Raw genomic sequence first — 19,511 nt, forward strand, 5'->3', positions numbered from 1 at the left:
TTGGATATGATGGTGAATTGCACATAGGAAACATGATAGTTCTTTAATTATTGCCACTTAGAGCACTCTACCTAATGTTATTGGTGAAAATTTTAATTACTTTTTGGAAATATATATCATATTGCTTTTAGTTGTAGAGAGCAGAAAGTTCAACTACAATATGGTGTACTTATAATAATTCCATACACTTATAATTTCATTTGCGGCTTCGAGTTCCTAGGAAAGTTGTGTAATAAATACTATGGGCTATACGCATAATGCAAAATGTCAATGGTCAAATACTACTACTTTACAATAAATACAAAGAAAAAGAAAAAGAAACTTTAGTGGCTCACTATTTTATATCACTTACTCTAGTGAGTCATAACTCATGATCCATTTCGCAAGATAAAGTATAATGCAAAGTTGAAATTAGATATGAAGTCTAAACGAAGTAAAATGTTGAATTTAATATATCTAAAAGAAGTCATCATCAATTAGTAGAGGAGTTAAATGTTGAACCTTCATAACTCAAACCTATATATACGTTTTTAAGATGTGTTAGGGTGAATTTAATATGTTTTCTGATATATCTTATGTAACATATTATACACAAAAAGTCATTACTTTCTTTAAGAGGGAGGCACATCCAATGAAAATAGACTAAGGGTGAAATAGGCTTTAGGAAAAAAGATGAAGAAAAATGGTTTAAGTTAGATTTACACTTAGGAATTGGGAGTTTAAAGCAATGAGAGATCTAACAAATATGTAACATGCACATAAGTCACTTATATGCACATAATCAAGGTTATTGTTGTCCAATTTGGGGCTTCTTTTGTCTATAACTCCCACTTGAAAATTATTTACATTCTTAACAAGTGTTATTTGTAGGTCACAACTCGATTTTTTTATTATCACTGGTTACACAACTTATGTAGAAGGAAAAATGAAATTCTACTCTCTACGATGATTCGAAATTATCACTATATTTTTGCGGACAAAACTCGAAAAACTATCTTTATACCCAATTTGAAATAGCTTCTTGTTTGCCCGTACTGAAATGGCACGATCACTAATTGTATTGGACCAATTTTTAACGTAAACTTGTTAGTTTTTTCTTTTTATTTATTTACAAATGATAAAAATATGTATTTTTTATTTTTATATCTGACAAAGGTTTATTTTGCTCTTCAGTATCCTATGTGTAATAGGAAAATTAAGATTACATGGTAATAAGTAGAACAATATTTGATTAGTTGAATGAATTTTAATTGTTTTATAGACGAGAAGCAACATAATATGGTCGTTCAAATGATCAATTATAGAAAAGAGATGACTACTTGGGACCATTATTTGATCTTTAATATAATTTTTTTTAAATTAGTTTAGAAAATATTTATATTTACTGGATATGAAACTTTTTTTTTAAAAGCAAAGGGCATAAGAGCCCCACATATATTAAAATAGGAACATGAATACAAGGAAAAGTTAGTTAGAGAATCTATAGTTAGGAAGTCTCAATCTATTTCTATTAAAGTCCTCCGTTATGCTAGAAGGAATTTCATTCCACCAAGTAAACGATCTAGACCGAATTCCATAACTAACAAGTCTATCCGTACAAGCATTTCCTTCCCTATGAATGTGTGTGATCCAGCAATCCATGGACTCCATCAAAGCTTTGCATAATCGCCATTTGTTCACGAGCTTCCAAGGAATGTTAATTAAGCCATTAAACATTTGAATAACCCATAGAGAGTCACACTCCAACCAGATAGAATTCCACCCCTTTTGATTAGCAAATTGAATTGTCATCAAAGCCGCATTTAATTCTGCAAATAGAGCATGTTGAGACTCAAAAAAATAAGAGAAACCACCCAAAAAGTAGTCGTTATGGTCCCTGAATATTGCTCCCCCTCCGGCTAGACCTGGTGCATGATGAGCAGCACCATCTGAGTTTATCTTTATTCTGCCCATAGGAGGAGGGTACCAGATAATTTCCTTAATGTCGGGAACTTTCCTGTAATTAATTGAAACATGAAGACTTCTCAGGATTGAGAAGTCATGAATAGAAGAGTTGGCAAAAGAGTTTGTTGAATTTCCAGATAAGGAAGTTGCTACTTTGATGTTGTTGATAGCTCGGCTAAGAATAATGTTTTTGTCTTCAAATCTACTCTTGTTTCTGCAATACCAAATATTGTAGATGGAATGTATGACAGCAGATGTGAACACATCTTTAAGCTGAATACTTTCATTCTTATTACTGTTAAGGATGCAAGAGATGGAGGATGAATTGATAGTGAAACCAAATGAGCAGCTTACCCAATTCCAAATATCCTTAGCAAAAGGACATAGGAGAAATAGGTGTTCAGAGGTTTCCTCACTATTCTTGCAAATATTGCACTTAGAAGCCATTGAACAACCTCTAGCCTTCAGTTTTTCGTCTGTAGGAAGTCTATCCATAATCAATCTCCAAGTTGTAAAGGACTTTGAGGGAGGAATGTATGAAGACCAGATTTGTTTGCACCAATTCATTTCATGGGTAGCAGGGAGGATACTGTTAAAAGCCTCCTTGAGGCTTAGCTTACCATCACTAGATTGTTGCCACACCATTATGTTTTTGTTGTTAGAGATGCATATATGCAAAATTTGAAGGGCAATTGTTGGAAACTTGGTAGCTAGCTCCTGAGGAATTATCCAGTTTATGTTTGCAGTGAAATCAGCTACTAAAGCCAGTAGAGTAGAGTGTATTTCAGGTGGGATATTGAGCAAATCAACTAGAGTTCTCCCCAACCAATTGTCTGTCCAAAAGTTGATATCCCTGTCATCCCCTATAAGCCACATGGAGTTGGATATTGCAAGTTGCATATTGGCTTTAATACCTAGCCAGATTGATGACTTGTAGTATTTATTAGGATTGCCAAATCTTGTCCTGAAGAAAGTTGCCCACTCTTGATCATATGAGAGCATATCCCAGGCAAGCTTAAGCATAGCAACCTGGTTTATGTTCTTTAGGGACCTCAATCCAAGCCCCCTGCCTTATGTTAGAGCATATTTTTGACCATGCAACTGTGACCAACTTATTTACCTTGACATCCCTGACCAAATAAAATTTCTAATGCAAGAATCCAAGTGTTTTAATAGTTGAGAAGGCTAGTTATATATGTGAAAGCTATATATCAACATGCACTGTATTACTGATTTGACAAGTTCAACCTTACCCATTATTGATAAAGATGAACCTTTCCACTTAGCAAGCTTAGTAATTATTCTATCAGCAATGACATGCATATGACTCTTCCTAGACTTCCCTTTAAAAAGATGAACACCCAGGTATTTGACAGGGAGACTCCCCACATTGAAGCTTAGATAAGATGCCAAGTTTGCTATTTTCCTAGCATAGGCATTAGCTATGTAGAACTTGCATTTGTTTGTATTATGCTCTGACCATAAACTTGAGCATAGTCAATGATTAATTGTTTAAGAGCTAGCAAGTCTCTTTTAACACCTCTACAGAAAATTAAAACATCATCTACATAAAGAACATGAGAATGAGTGAGTAAATTCCTAGGGGCAACAATAGGTTTGATCTTTCCATCCTCTAAGAGTTTTGTGATTCCTCTGCTAAGAACCTCTTCTGCCAAGCAGAAAAGAATGGGAGATAATGGATCCCCCTGTCTGGCCCCTCTTTTGCAGTTAAAGAATCCTATGTTCTTACCATTGATATTTATTGAGAACTTTGCAGAGTGTAGTATTGTGTTTATCCAGGTGATGAATCTCATGTTGAAACTAAAGGCTTTTAGAGTGTCCAGCAGAAAATTCTAGTCAAATGTATCAAGAACTTTCCTTATGTCAAGCTTGATTGCCTGAAACTTATTATTTAGCATTAAAGAAAATTTTGTTGTTATTGTTATTATTCAAAAGATTTTTATACTTGTTGCTCTTTATTATTATTATTGATTATCTATTATGTCTAAACATTTTTATTTATTATTTCATTTTTAATTTAACGGGAATTAAATTTTAACAAACAATATCACATTAATTCAAAATATGATCTTAGAAAAAGAATTAAAATTATAACATTGCCTCCATTTTTATTATAATTCTCATAATAAAATTTAAGGAACGTGAATAACAACATGTCACGAGCGTCCAAAACAGTATCTAAAAAAGAACTGAAATTATTGCATTTCCCACATTTTTATTATAACTTATTTTAGAAGATTTATCCTTTAGTTGAATTGAAATATATTACTCATCTTTAATTAAAAGATAAATTTTTAATGTAACTATTATCACAAAGATTTAATATTTATCCTTTCTATAATCCTTAACTAATCTCTTGATTATTATCGTTATCAAAAGGATTTAGCAATATAATTATCATTTCGATTAATTATAAGTTTATTAAACAGAAGTGACATATCACAATTGTTCAAAGGAAATTATAAATAAAAAATGAATACTCACCGCATTTCTTTTATCATTAAAATTTTGATTTAACTTTTATTTAATTATAATCTTTGATATGCATTCATAAACCTAAAAGATTCTAATAGCTTGATTAGTCAATAATATTATTTTATTTCCTAGTTATTAGTCAAGAGGTACTTTTTTTGGTACATACACTATACCGTTTCCGAATCAACATTTATTTTCATTTTAAATAATATATTTCTATAAAACCATCATAACAATGCATTAATTACATTTCTATTAATTATTTAATTAACGGTGCCATATACTATTCGTTTTTTGTCAGATATACTATTCTTTTAATATTAACGTTATTACTATTTCATTATTAAAAATATTAATTTAATTACATTTAAAATTGTTATTACATAAAATAAAAATTGTCAGATATACTATTCTTTTAATATTAACGTTATTACTATTTCATTATTAAAAATATTAATTTAATTACATTTAAATTTGTTATTACATAAAATAAAAATATGAAGTGAGAAAAAAGGAAAGGAATAATGAAATAGAACAAAAACCCATACCTGAGTGTTGCACGGTAGGAGAGGCCGCAGCAATGTTGAAAGAAGTGGCACTTTAGAATTCAAAGCCATTTTATGGCTGATGCTTCGATGTTCCTGTCTCTTGTCTATCTAGTTGATGAGAAATGTCGTCATCTTTGGTAGAAAAGAGTTTGGTTATACTTAGATCATGGATTAAATTCAGATTAGATCTTGAGCTTGGTTCTCAGCTGCAGCAGGGGTGAAAAATTCCACACGTTTCCTCTCTCCATCCAACGGCTAAGATGTGGACTCAAACCGGTCCTTTTATCCCATCCAACGGCTGGACTGGATTTCAACACTCCCCATCCCTATTGGATGGGAAATGATATGGCCCAAAGTGAGACTACTAAGCCCAAAAGGGATGCATCTAAATCAGCTTGACACAATGACTATTATCAGTAATATTCTATTACATATATGGTCTGTCAATATAAGAGATCCTACCAGTTGTACGGTGGGGATGTAACTTATCTAGATATTTTTTCTTTCTTTCTGATTTTAAGTTGTATTGAGCTCTGGATTGATTAAGAAAATGAATGAATTTAGTACTTAATGTAATTTCTTCTTAGAATAATTTATGGACATTTTATTTCTCATCTTCCAAAATCAGCCTAACAGTTATATATAAGAAGATAGGATTAAAAATATCTAATCATACATATGATTAGATAATCAAACATAAAAACAACGATTAAATATTGACATACTTATAATATATTTTAATAATATAGTGATTGTAACACTTGCAATTTTCTATTATTTTAATATGTGAGTGAAATTTCTTGATTTACTTCTGCAGATTTATCTAAAAATAAATATGATTTTTTTAGATTAGTTGTAAATATTTTAATGTTTATCTAATATATTTATGATTTTTGTTTTATTTGAAAAACAAGTTATTTTATTGATTACCTCATGTCGAAGTGAATATATTTTCACTAGGTAACGAGTTTTTGTAGAGAAATACTATTTAGAAATGTAATTTTTTTTGAAGAAATTATTTTATTGTTATATTGAAATATTCATAATGTTAGATGCATCTACATGAAAATTTTCATTAAATACATTTGGTGTATTTATCTTTTTGATAATAATTTACTAAGTAATATCTCATATATTATTTATTATAACATTATCTTTCTTGTGACTTTTGATTAAATTAATTATGGTTATCATAACATATTTAAAATCATAGCATCATCTTTATCTTTTCTATCCTTTAATCATGTTATCCCTAACTATACACTATCACTTTATCGTAGATATATATTTATGGATTAATGTTAACATACAAATATACTATATAAATAATGCTACATAATGAACACATATGTATATAAATATTCAAATTACGTCCTTCCATGTTTTCTATTCTTGTTTTATTTATATTATTATATCACTATATAATCTGCATCATACAATATTTTTATTATATATATAATCTTTTAGTTTCCCTATTTTAATTTGTGCTTAAAACCCTAGTTCCATATCTCTTAGCACGAGCATTTAGTGGCTTCCGAAGAAGTTATGGTAAATCTAGTAACCATCCATTTTATTTATGCAAATTCTCAACCTATTAGTAATAATTTCAATTTTATGTTTACTATATAAATTGTGATGACTTTATAATTACTTGTTTGAATATACAATAAATAAAATATAACTAAGTGTACGGTGGCTCCGACTCTTATAATAATCTGAATCTATGCTTAAATATGTTTTAGTCATTTTAAATTATACGATTTTGATTTTAATTACCAAATTATTTTTCTTATATGTTACTCTTTTATTTTAATCGATCATTTTGGTATTAGTAGATGTGTCAACACCATCAATTAGTCTAACATTTGTTTGGTCTTAGCCACTTATCATTAGTGAGTAAAAAAATTGGAATATATAAAAATCAAAACACAAAATAATCATGGGCATATTCATAGGATCATCTTGGATACTTTCATGAGAACTAATGAGGTTTGTTAATATATATGATTGGTATCATTAAAATGTCAATATTTAGATGTATTTTTTATAAAATTATCCTATAGGGTAAATACTTACTTTAAGTCCTCAAAAAATTTTATGTCTACCAATTTAGTTTGATCCCTTAAAAATTGAAAATCTCAATATAAGCCCAAAATATATAAAATGTGATTCAAATTAATTTTTTTAATATATTTTCTAAGACTTTATACAAACTATTTTGAGTTACATTCACTATAGTTGAATACTAATTTGAATTTTTATTTTTTTCATATGATCTAACTGGTTCACATGAAAATCTATAAGAACTAAAATGTGTATTCACTATATTATTTATTATTATGGACACATTTTCACTTTTCATATAACATGTTAATTAATGAGAATATTTTAATAATAAAATTATTTAATGTATTTCTGATTTTGGAAATTACCCTATAGAAATACCATAATTAATCAATGAGTGGGATCTTACCTAAAAGGCATCAGTACGGATGGCAAAAAAAAATATAACATGTGGTTATCCATGAAAATACTTGCAACAAGTATCTACAATAATAACAATAATAAAATAATAATTTATGAGTGAGAATATATTTTATGACACCCTCTATATGGGTACTTACAAATTTATAAACTTATTTTTTATTGATTTTTATATATTATTATTACTTAAAGATTATATATTATATATTCTATTATTATTTCATAATAAAACATCTATTTAACTATGATTATAAATTTATCATATTATTCATATAATAATTATTTTTACATATTCATTATTTCAAAGTATATCAATATATAATTAAAATTAAAAATTCGTTGGGTATCCCAAATATTCGCTACTCGCACAGTTGCCCACAAATATTATAAGTTTAGGAACGAGAAAACACTAACCGCAGAGCCACCCATACATGTTGTCATCCTAGAACTTAGATTATAAATTATTGGGATTAAAACATAATTCATTACATTTTCAAATTAAAAAATATTTAAAACCCATAAAAAAAAAATTTTTAGCTAGTTGAAGTTTAATATGATTTTGAGACGACTGGAGCAGAAATTGATCGTGCAAGTTCTTGGAGAGCTCAAACCTTAAATCAACGCCAGACACGGTCCAATATCACCGCTCCACCTTTTTCTCACTCACTCACTTCACTACCAACCATTAATCACTTTTTGTCATTATTCCAACCAAATTAAATGGCCTATAATATTAGAATCAAGAGTTTATAAAAAAAAAATTAGAATGAGAAGAGAGCAATTGAAGGATCTGTTTATATGAGATTAAATTATGTATTTTTTTTTGTATAATTAAGGGTATCTTTCCACTTTTTTGGGTAAAAGAATTATTTTGGGGTTTGTGGTTGCCTCTCCCAACAAGTGTTACTCCCACGAATCGAATCTTAACATTTTGGTCATCCTAGAATCTAGTAGAGTCTTATACCACTAGACCAACAGGTAAATTATCTAACTGCTTTTGATAATTTTTTATTCAAATAAATTTAATCATACCAATAGTTGGATTAGAAGTTTCTATTCTATAGATCTCATATATTAAAGTTTGTAAAAAACCAACATTGTTTGTAATTTATTTATATACATATGGAGAATAATATAATATATATCCTTGAAATATATGAAGATTGTATATGTTTGGTTATATGGCGATTACAATTTGAATTTTCTAAAATATATAATTTAAATTTTACATCGATTAATCCTAATATTTTGATTAAAAATCAAAATTCATATCGCTAATAACTTCTATAAAATGTAAATTGTGTCCAACATTAATCTATATATAATCAATTAACTTTGGTTTTCTATTTAACTTACTTAATGTAAACGATAGTATTCAAATATTTTTAGATGTACTCCTTTTTGAAGAATAAAATTATGGAAAAAATAAAAATAATATAATTATATTCAACCAATGAATGTTAGTTTAAATATTCATTTTGTATTTTATTGTTTAATAAATCAACTTATTAAAAGAGTAATGACATCAATTTGGTTTGTTGGATTTAAGAAAATAAATTGTTGAAATTAAGTATAACTAATGTTTTATAAACCTTTTTATAAAATTATTAGTCTAAAATGAGTTTCTCTTCAAAGTGATAAAGTTAAAAATTTATTCAATTTTATCAAGTGCACAAAAATCTATACACATGGAATATATAAATGATTGAAGGGAGCACATCTACTCTCCCACTAGTTTGTGTCACTCCATGTGTTAGGAGATATAATTGATCAGAAAAATATTTAATAATTACAGTTTTAACTTAGATAAATTTTTTCAACCAATGAAAGTTGATGATACACATAGCGATATAAAAAGTGGGACAACTAATATACACCCATGCTTGAAATTGGATATATAATAGATTGTAGCATAGAGAATTGGAAGAGGGAGAATCAAGTGAAGAGGGCTGAAAGAAAAATACAAGAAGATACTTACAAAGAGTAAAGCAAGAGGCTCAAAAATCAAAACAAAGGTGAGATTTATATCCCCTTTTCCATTCTAATTTCTTTGTTTTAAGCTATGATAACAATAAATAAGTATATATAGGGACATTTTTTGTATATGTTTTGTTGCCTTTTAAATAAGCTTATATTGATCTTGATGGTATGATGCAAAATAATCACCTCTTAATTTTCTTTGTATTGGGCGGTTATCTCTTATACTATGTTTAATACACTTTTTCTTATCGAAAAAAAAATGTGAGATTTGAAGTATAAAAAACACCCACCCATGAAGCCACATCTTAATTTTGTTTCCATGTTTGTTCATAGTTTTAATTATCTGTAAGAAAAGTGTTCTTCAAGTGAGAGTAAATTTATCCTTGTAAAAATCAAAATCTGACATATTTGGTCCTCCAATTTATGAAAATGAGTGTGTTAATAAATATCTAAGAGTCTTATTTAAGGAATTTATCCTTGGAAAAGAAATCAAAACCTGACATATTTGAAAATAATAATAATTCTTACATAAATTAACAAATTCTAGTAGATTATAGCATTTAAAGTGTATTACGTCACAATCAAGGTGATAGTAATACTCAATCATTCAAGGAGATGGCAGCTCAATTAATAATAACTTTTAACGTTATTTAATAATTTATATTTTAAATTTAAAAATATTATCATCAGATCAATGCACAATTAGACAATAAATTATTTAATACAAAAAAAATCCACAAATAAAATATCATCAAGTAATATAAATTTTATACTTTAATAATAACAAAACTAAAATAAATTTAAAACTCAACTAACAAATAAGATTTTGTTATAAACATAATTCCAAACAATTTGAAAGAGCCATATTTTTCTCCTAATAAACAGTATCATAATTCCAAAAATGTATAGGTACATGACACATATACCAATAGTTTTAATTTTAAATCTGTAACTAAACTTCTAAGCATATGCTAGATTTCTTTGACTGAGAGAGCATAATTCAGTGTGATAAAGAATTTTTTTAAAGAGTTGAAATATAATAAATTATGTCTTTTACTCACGTCCTTTGTTTTTTATAAGTGTTTTTAGGTTGTTTTACATAAATCAAGAAAATCATTCAAATTTTGTTTTTAATAAAATTGCGAGTATTTTTTCTATTTTCATTCTCAACTTCTCTCCCTACTTTTCCCCACTATTATTTTTTTCTCACTATGGTAACAATATAATTGATAAAGAATTATACTATCAACACATGATATATGACTTTATATGGTTGGTGAATAATGTATTAAAGTTTTCTATATTATTATCACATATTCACATTACACCTGTGAAACTATAAAAAAGCTAAATCTTGTAGTGCTACATAACTTGACACCGGTTCAAAGCGAATCAGCTTGAATCAAATCTATTTTGATTATATTTTATTTATTTCCAATGTTTTTAAGAAAAGGTTGGGATAATTTCCAATAATTAATTAATGTGCAAGTTAATATTTCCTTTTTATTATAGGTAAAAAATATTATTAAAATGAGTGAGAATTAAATTCCTCTCCATTAGTAGGGAGGGAAGTACTATAAAATAACAAATAAAACAACATATATAATGAAACTTTTATCCCCTTATTTATATTTAAAAGACATTTTTACCCTTTAAATTAAAACAAGAAATATACTCTCCTATCTAGTATTGGAGATGAATCTAACTCAATTACAAGATTGTCAAAATGAGAATTTCTAGGAGAAATTCAAGACAATTGAGTGAAACAATTATGGAGTTTGGATCCCCAATCATAACTATGATTATAGACATAATCGACTTATTTGAGTTGAAGATGAAATTATTTTGCGCTAACCGAAAGAACCACATTATTGCTAATCAAATAATGTTGTAAAACTTCCAACATTTGTTGTGGATTGACACACTCATATGCATGATAAAGTGTGGTGCTAAAGTCCAATCTATTAGTAGCAAATGAATGGATATCATTCGGATATAATGGATGAATGGAAAGTCATCAACCCATACATATAAATTTATTTAAATTATATATTAAATTATCTAATTCATCAACATTCTAGTTTAATATATGGATTCTAATCCATCTAATTAATAATGAATCCATTTTAATGAATTAGATCGGTACTCGCAAAAATTATTTATGGTTGTGAACAGTTTAGTGATACTCATCTCACATGTACCACATATTTATATATTTATTTTTTAATTAAATTCTTATGCATATATTATTACAGTTTATTATTATTATTTTAAGATTATATATTATAACTTTATTATTATTTCATAATAAATTATTACTATAGTCATAGATTTATCATATAAATACCTTATTATCATGTAATAATCATTTTTATATATTGATTTACAAAGTAAAGAAATATATAATTGAAATAAAAAATTCGTTGGGTACCTACAAATATTGTGAGTTTGAAAACGGGAAAGCACTACCCACATATGCATGGTCCTGTTGCCATCCCTAATTGGATGAATGAATATCTAATCCAATTGATTTTTTAATTGGAACTAATAATACTTTTGAAGAAAATTATTCTTTTAAAAATCATTATGTCAATGAAAAATACTTTTAAAATTACTTTTAAGAAAAACACTTTTAAAAATCATTTTTTTAGATAAAACACTTTTTAATATCACTTTTTTTAAAAGTGTTTTTTTAAATGTTTGTTAACTTTTTAAAAAAAATATTTTTTTGTAATATTCTACAATTATGCGACATTTAATATTTTACGTGTAAAGTTTTTAATACATATTTATATATATTTATATATGATATCTATTTAAGAATAAAATTTTAATATTAATCACGTCCATGTGATTTATAATTGAACTCAATCTAATAAAAAATAAAAGTAAGAGTAAAAAACACTACAAGAAAGTGAAAATTGTGACAATAAATGAAATTGAAAAACAAATAACATTGTTTATAAATGTTTGATTTTTGGATGGATTAGATATCCATTGAAATAAATATATCTATCAATATTCATTGAATATAATGCGTGAATTAAAATTTATTCATTACTAAAATTATCGATTGAATAATATTTATTTAAATTCATTAGCTCCAATGAATAAATTTTAATTTGTTTAATTTTCTTATATTTGAATGAAATGTGGATAATTTTGTCACCTCTAGTTCAGCCAATTATATAAATATTTCAAACCGAAGATATGAACCTATAACTAGAGAATAGATGTTGAGACGGCTCTAGAAGCTTATTGCAAATAATGCATAAGGATCCTCCTTCAGCTTGTAATAATATGATTCGCTCTCTAAGCAAGTCTTCGAGAGTTAACATTCTATCCTAGAAAAGTCTCCACACAAAACTAATGACCTTCAAAAGCCTCGTAAATTTGGACATTAGCTTTTAGGTCCTTGCCAATTATGGTACAAGTTGATAATTAATCAATTTGACATTAGAAGCTTTAACTCCAAAATAATAATAATTTATACAAAAAAAATTAAAAGTAGGAGTTAACTATATTGGGTTCCACAGATAAAAATAGAACACAGAAATATTCCATAGAGTGCATGAATAGGAAATAGTCACTATATAAAAAGATTTCTTGATCATTAAAAACAAAAGAAAAGTTTGAGAAGTGGAAATATTTGAGTGGTAGTGATAGTGGACAGAAAGGAAAAACAAAAAGAGAAAATTGATGTAACATGTGTGGTAAATATAAAAGAAGCAAAAATAGAAAAAGTAAGTGGAAAACGTGAGTGAGAAATTAAAGATTACAATGAAGAAACATTACTCTTATAGCATAAATAATATAGAAATATAGAAGATGAAGGATTTGAGTGGTGGTTGTTACATTTTCATATTGTGTTCGTTCTATAATTCTATTCTACTAGCTTCCATATTCCATTAACAAATAAATTTGTGTGCTCAATAACCATTTTTTTGACCTTATATATAACAATTTTTATGACCTTTTATATATATATATATAAAAAAAGAAGTTGAGTGCTCAATTTGATTTAGTCTTGTACTTTTGGAATATATATATTTATATTGGAGCTTATGTCTCTCTATCTATATATATTTCTCCATTGTCGATTTACTCATACATTCTCAGTGGCCAGGAACATATAGTATCAGGTATAGTTCTTAATTTCTTTCTTGCTTTTATACACAATTTTTTTTTTGTATGATTTACCTTTTTGTTTTTTGTATATACCTTGAATTGGTTGATACTCTTGACATTTATTTTTCTCCATATTGATTAGTTTTTATACTTATCCATATTTTTGCATGGCAAGTTAGTATGTGATAGTAGTAGGTTTTATTTTAAGAATAATTTAATATGTATAGATTGATAATATAAGAGTCTTTAAAATTGTCAGCATTCATTCATCATTGATTCGTTGATCATTATTGACTCTCAAACAAAAATAATACAAATTAATGATAGAAAATGTACTAATAGTGTAAAACACTTTACATTGTTGATGCATAAATATTTGAAATTGAAACAATAGTTGCATTCATAAATGATTAGTTACAAACCATATATAAATGCACCATCTAATTCATTATATATAAAAAATCTAGAATATTAATCAAAATCCATCATAGTTTAAAAAGAGTACTATAATATCTATGTACTACTATCAGTATAAAAATTTATATATAATTATACATTATCTGCCATTCATTTGGATTACTTTTTATAAAGAGTCAATGATAATTAAATGTGAATGGTAGATGATACAATGACATTATATAAAACTCATATACAATTAGTATATACATTTTTTTGTAGGTTAAAAATGCATAAGAATCACCACTAGCAACATTATATATTATGTCTAATTATTTGCCATATTTTCTTATGTTCAATTGATAGTATCATAGAAAAGAAAGGAGAGAAAATGGAGTTGTGGGGTATTTTCTTTGTATCATTAATGCCAATTCTAAAGGTACTATTGATCACTGCTCTTGGGACATTACTTGCACTTGATCGATTTGAAATACTTGGAGAAAATGCTGCCAAACACTTGAATAATGTGAGTCTCATCTTTTACACTACTTTCTTTTTATTTAGATATATTTACTTCAATTATAATTATAAATAATAACAAAAGAAAGAACAAGCTGAAATTAACCTATTAATATATTTGAATATATCATATTTTTTAAATATATGGTTGGTATCTTACTTTAGTTAACAAAGGTTGGAACTTGTCGAAATTAATAACTCTTGAATAGTCGTGACTCTGCCAATAATAATTTATTGGTGTAGTTTATAATTGTTGTGAGCATTAATTAAAATTGTTGTTGTATGAGAATGGTTGTGTTGAAGACTAAATGTAAAAAAAAAATTATACTTTCTACAATAAAATTGTTTGCCATATAAAAATATCTAATTAAAAATAATTACTAGAATATAAAATAAATAAAATTACAACAAAATATTTTAACTGCATTTCACAGTTACAATTATAACCATAATATTTCGATTTTGAAGCTTTCACATGATATTATGGTCATGAATATGACCGCAACCACAATTTATAACACTGATGGTCGAGGACAAAACATAATTAAGCTTTTTTTTTTTTGACTTTTTTTTATTTTCTATACAGTTGGTATATTTTGTCTTTGCTCCTGCTCTTGTTTGTGGAAATCTAGCTAAAACCATAACTTTAAGGAGCATGATTATGTTGTAAGTTTTATTTGTTGATATTTGTTTTAAAAATGTTGTCTATTTGTTTAGCAAGTATGATTTTGACATATTATTACTTATGTAGGTGGTTCATGCCATTGAATGTTGTTCTCACATTTGTGATTGGAACATTTCTTGGATGGTTACTTATTAAAATAACTAAAGTTCCTCCTCGTCTTCAAGGCCTTGTATTGGGGTGCTGTTCAGCAGGTACATGCTTGATTCCCCTTAAGCAAAGTCTTGGGTTCGAGTCTTGTAGATGGAAAAAATGTCTGATGATCATTTGTTGTTTGATGTGTACAGGAAATGTTGGAAACATGCCTCTTATTATAGTTCCAGCTCTCTGTAAAGAAAGAAGCAATCCTTTTGGAGATGTCAATATTTGCTATAGAAATGCATTAGCTTATACTTCTCTATCAATGGCAGTATGTTACTAACTTCATAACATTTCTAATTTAAATGCGTGTTTCAATCCGGGAACTCGGTAGCATGGGTACCAGATAAGATAGTGTTTTAAATCGTGGTTACGGTTGTAGTTACTTTGATTGCGGTCATTATGATTATTGCAGTGTGAATTTTTTATGATTAGAAAATTATTTTTGAATTTGATGCGACACAAATACATTCTGATGTGGTCGCAACCTGATATGGCTATATCAGCGTAATTGCGATGTGATTTAGCTATGGGGTTATCGTGATATTGCGGACGTATCACGTGATTCGGTCGACGGTTTAAAACAATGACAAATTTGAAACATCACAAGACATGACACAATTCTGAAAATGAAACTATTAGTGAAACATATCTATTCTGAAATGTTACTGTTTCATAGGTTTCATTACATTTGTGAATTGTTCTAAACATTTTCACCATGTTTCTGGTTTTTCAGTTAGGAACCATTTTGGTATGGTCTTATACTTACTACATTGTTAGCATTTATTCGCGCAAGCTTTTGGGTATTGTGGAAGTCGATTCGACAGAAAATCGAGTGTATGTGGCAGAAACAGATCCAGAAAACCTTTCAAAATGTTCCACAGAAGCATTTCATACAGCAGAAGATAGATCAAAGAGTAATGATGATGTGAAGGAACTTGAAATTGAATGCACACATGCAAAGGTTGTATGTAAGTTATGTAGATAATATTTTGGTAGAATTTATGATCTTACATTTTCATGAGTTTTACAGGTATCAAAAAGGGGAAAGATTATGAAGCAGATGAAAATAATAGCTGAAAAGATCAACCTCAAAGTAATATTTTCACCTTGCACAATAGGAGTGGTATGCCATAAATTCTCTTATTTTTCTGATCACTGTTTCTATTATTTTTCATAAATTCATTCATTTCACAACACTCAGATATATAACACTCAGATATATAACATCATTTAGTTCAACCGTATACCAGTAAAGTTAGATATACATATATATTATACTAACATTAATATTAAAAAATTAATAAAAAAAGACGATAAATACTTTTATTTACATCATTTGTTGAATCAAAATGTGCGATTTGGTGATAGACCATGTTTTAGAACGATAAACAAAGGTAATAGTTGTTTGTTTGATCTTCCACGACATTATTTTGGTAAAAATTAAGTCACTCATACAATATTTAATTTTAAATAAAAAATGACCGATATAACTAATATGGTTTAAATGAAAACCTACTGACCAGTTTTAACCACTATAATTGTTTGATTGGTATAATTGTTATACTATACCGGTATGAAGACTAGTTTATCAGTTTTCTGATTGAATCGGGTCCGGTTTTCACAACACTTCATTCTAGAATTAGCACTGGTCCAACAAATTGACTCAGCCACATGACAACACTACATGTTAGATTCTTCTGAAACATAGAAAGCAACAGAAAATAAATTGTTAACTACATTAGAACCAAGTGGTACTTATGAATAATGTAAATTTGTAACATTATCATTTCTGTTCTTATCAATAAAGATACTACCTATTTTCCTTCTTTGTGAATGCAGATCGTTGGTTTAATCATTGGTGTAGTCCCTCAATTCAGAAAACTATTAGCCGTTGACGGCGCTCCTCTCCTAGTGGTTCAAGACTCTATAGACATGCTCGGGTAAGTATCCTCATTCCTCTGTGTTGGACCCGACTGCGACCATGGAGCCATTGAGTTCTATTGTGACCAGGGCGTAGGAATAGTGAAGAGTCAACCCCTAAAGTTTGATTATCACACACTTATTGGGTCGCTCCCCCTTTAGTCTATCATGTCTAACTAAACCTTCGACTCTGATACCACTTGTTGAACCCGACCACAACTGGGTACCCTCCAACCACTAGAAAGTTCTATTGTTACCAGGGCATGGAAAAACTGAACAGGTCAAAAGTGAGAGACCCACCAAAACCTTAAGGCAATAGTTCCATTGGTCACTTTCACTTATAAATTATTTCTCTCATCTCCTCGTATCCAATGCGGGACTTCACAGTCAACACTCTGCATTCACATATAGTTAATAAGTTGAAAAAAGCAATGCCATTTTATTAGACTATAATACTATAAAACCTTCTTATTTTCCCTGATTTGCAGGGATGCAGGAATTCCAGCAATGACCTTGTTAGTTGGGGCAAATCTTATTAAGGGTAATCAATAACATGAATTTCTCTGAATTTTGGTAGCTACATTGTGAAAATGAATATAATCACAGAAATTTTGGATCATGCATTTCAGGTTTAAAAGGAAGCAGAAAACAACTTCCACTTATTATTGGCATTACTGTGGTTAGATTTATTGCATTACCAGCAATAGGTATAGGCATTGTTAAAGGTGCTATTCATTTTGGTATCATCCACTCTGATCCATTATATCAGTTTCTTTTACTGCTTCAATTTGCTCTTCCACCTGCAGTAGCCATGAGTAAGTACAGTTGTTCGCGTTTTCGTTTTAATTCCTAAAAACATGTTTTGACCGGTTTTGATCCTTATATTTTCCAAAAAAATGGTTTCAGTCGCTTTCGACATATCGATAGCACAATTGACCATGTTAACAAAAGTTAGTGCGATTAGTAGGCCACATGTCATATCATCGGTAGATATTAAAACCGAACTTATTAAGGATCAAGATGGGTCGAAATATATTTTACGGGCCGAAATCAAAAATAGGTTAATTATGACGAAAATTAAATATGCTAATTTTTATGAGTGGCAGGTACAATTACTCAATTATTTGGAGCTGGTGAGGGTGAATGCTCAGTGATCATGTTAGCAACTTATTCATGTGCTGCTGTTTCACTTACTCTATGGTGCACATTCTTTATGTGGCTTGTGCTATAATTATAATTACTTATAAAGAATAATAGAAACAAAAGCATTTTTGATATGAAGAATAGTGTATGCTTATACAAAGCTGAGTTTGATGCAGTGTTTTAAATTGCAGTTGCGGTCGCAATTGCGGTAACGGTTGTGGTTACTGTGGTTGTGGCCGTTACGATGTCAATTGCAGCTCGTTGCAGTGTGAATTATTTTGTGATTAAAAAACTATTTTTGAATTCGATGTGGCCTGATGCAGTTAAGTTGTAGCCAGACGCAGCTGCATCAGTGTGATTCGGAGTCACACCGCAATTGCAGTGTAATACGGCTGCGGCAGTCACTGCAACCACAATATTAAGGCCGCATCGAATGATAATCTCATAACACCATCCTTAAATTGCGGCCGCATTATTTTTCTGTGCAAGAACTCCATCCTTCATCTGCAAATTATACATAATGATTTTATAATTTATAAACATGCATGTACTTGATAGTATATATATAGTCCTAAGCATGCAAAACCTTATTTTATGCTTGTAAGAGTGGTTGAGTGAAAAGAAAATGTGAATATTTTGCAGATTTTATTTTCAAGTGAAATATTTATGTAGTATTCTAATCACTTGAGTTTGTGTTATTTCATATAGTATTTTTGTTTAATGTGTTTATGAATTATTTTAGTATGTTTAATTATTAACTATGAATCTTACCACTCACAATATGATATGATTCATGGTTCGGAATTTTGGCATAAGGATTCATGTACTAAACACTAAAAAAGAGGATCAAAATAATAAATTTTATCGTAGAATTCCCGAGTTGAAGATAAAAGAAGCTTTGGAAATGATGAAAAATGATAAAGTAGTTGGACAAGATAATACACCTATTGAGGTCTAGAATGTTCTAGGCAAGCAGGGCATGAATTGGCCCACAAAGTTGTTCAATGAGATCGGGAGATTTAAGAAGATGTCAGATGAGTGGATAATCATTTTAATCCCTATTTATAAGAACAAATGTGACATACAAAATTGTGCAAACTACTGGAGGATTAAGCTTATAAGCCACACTA

At 28.5% G+C, this 19,511-nt stretch overlaps 1 protein-coding gene across 1 annotated transcript; it reads left to right on the forward strand.

Moving 5' to 3' along the window:
• Positions 14,335 to 18,507, forward strand: LOC109361703 (protein PIN-LIKES 3-like). Its single transcript, XM_019607229.1, has 10 exons — positions 14,335 to 14,502; positions 15,082 to 15,161; positions 15,247 to 15,371; positions 15,465 to 15,586; positions 16,052 to 16,279; positions 16,349 to 16,441; positions 17,158 to 17,258; positions 17,727 to 17,779; positions 17,868 to 18,053; positions 18,345 to 18,507. The coding sequence occupies exons 1-10, from the start codon at positions 14,368 to 14,370 to the stop codon at positions 18,467 to 18,469; spliced, it is 1,248 nt and encodes a 415-aa protein (XP_019462774.1). The 5' UTR covers positions 14,335 to 14,367; the 3' UTR covers positions 18,470 to 18,507.

The sequence above is a fragment of the Lupinus angustifolius genome, chromosome LG12, assembly GCF_001865875.1.
Source record: "Lupinus angustifolius cultivar Tanjil chromosome LG12, LupAngTanjil_v1.0, whole genome shotgun sequence".
Lineage (NCBI taxonomy): Eukaryota > Viridiplantae > Streptophyta > Magnoliopsida > Fabales > Fabaceae > Lupinus > Lupinus angustifolius.

What these genes read in the sequence shown, in the direction of transcription:
- LOC109361703 (XM_019607229.1), top strand. Translation starts at nt 14,368, where the DNA reads ATGGAGTTGTGGGGTATTTTCTTTGTATCATTAATGCCAATTCTAAAG. An exon ending in CTGCCAAACACTTGAATAAT is followed by an intron (nt 14,503 to 15,081) that starts GTGAGTCTCATC and finishes TTTTCTATACAG; the next exon opens with TTGGTATATTTTGTCTTTGC. An exon ending in ATTGGGGTGCTGTTCAGCAG is followed by an intron (nt 15,372 to 15,464) that starts GTACATGCTTGA and finishes TGATGTGTACAG; the next exon opens with GAAATGTTGGAAACATGCCT.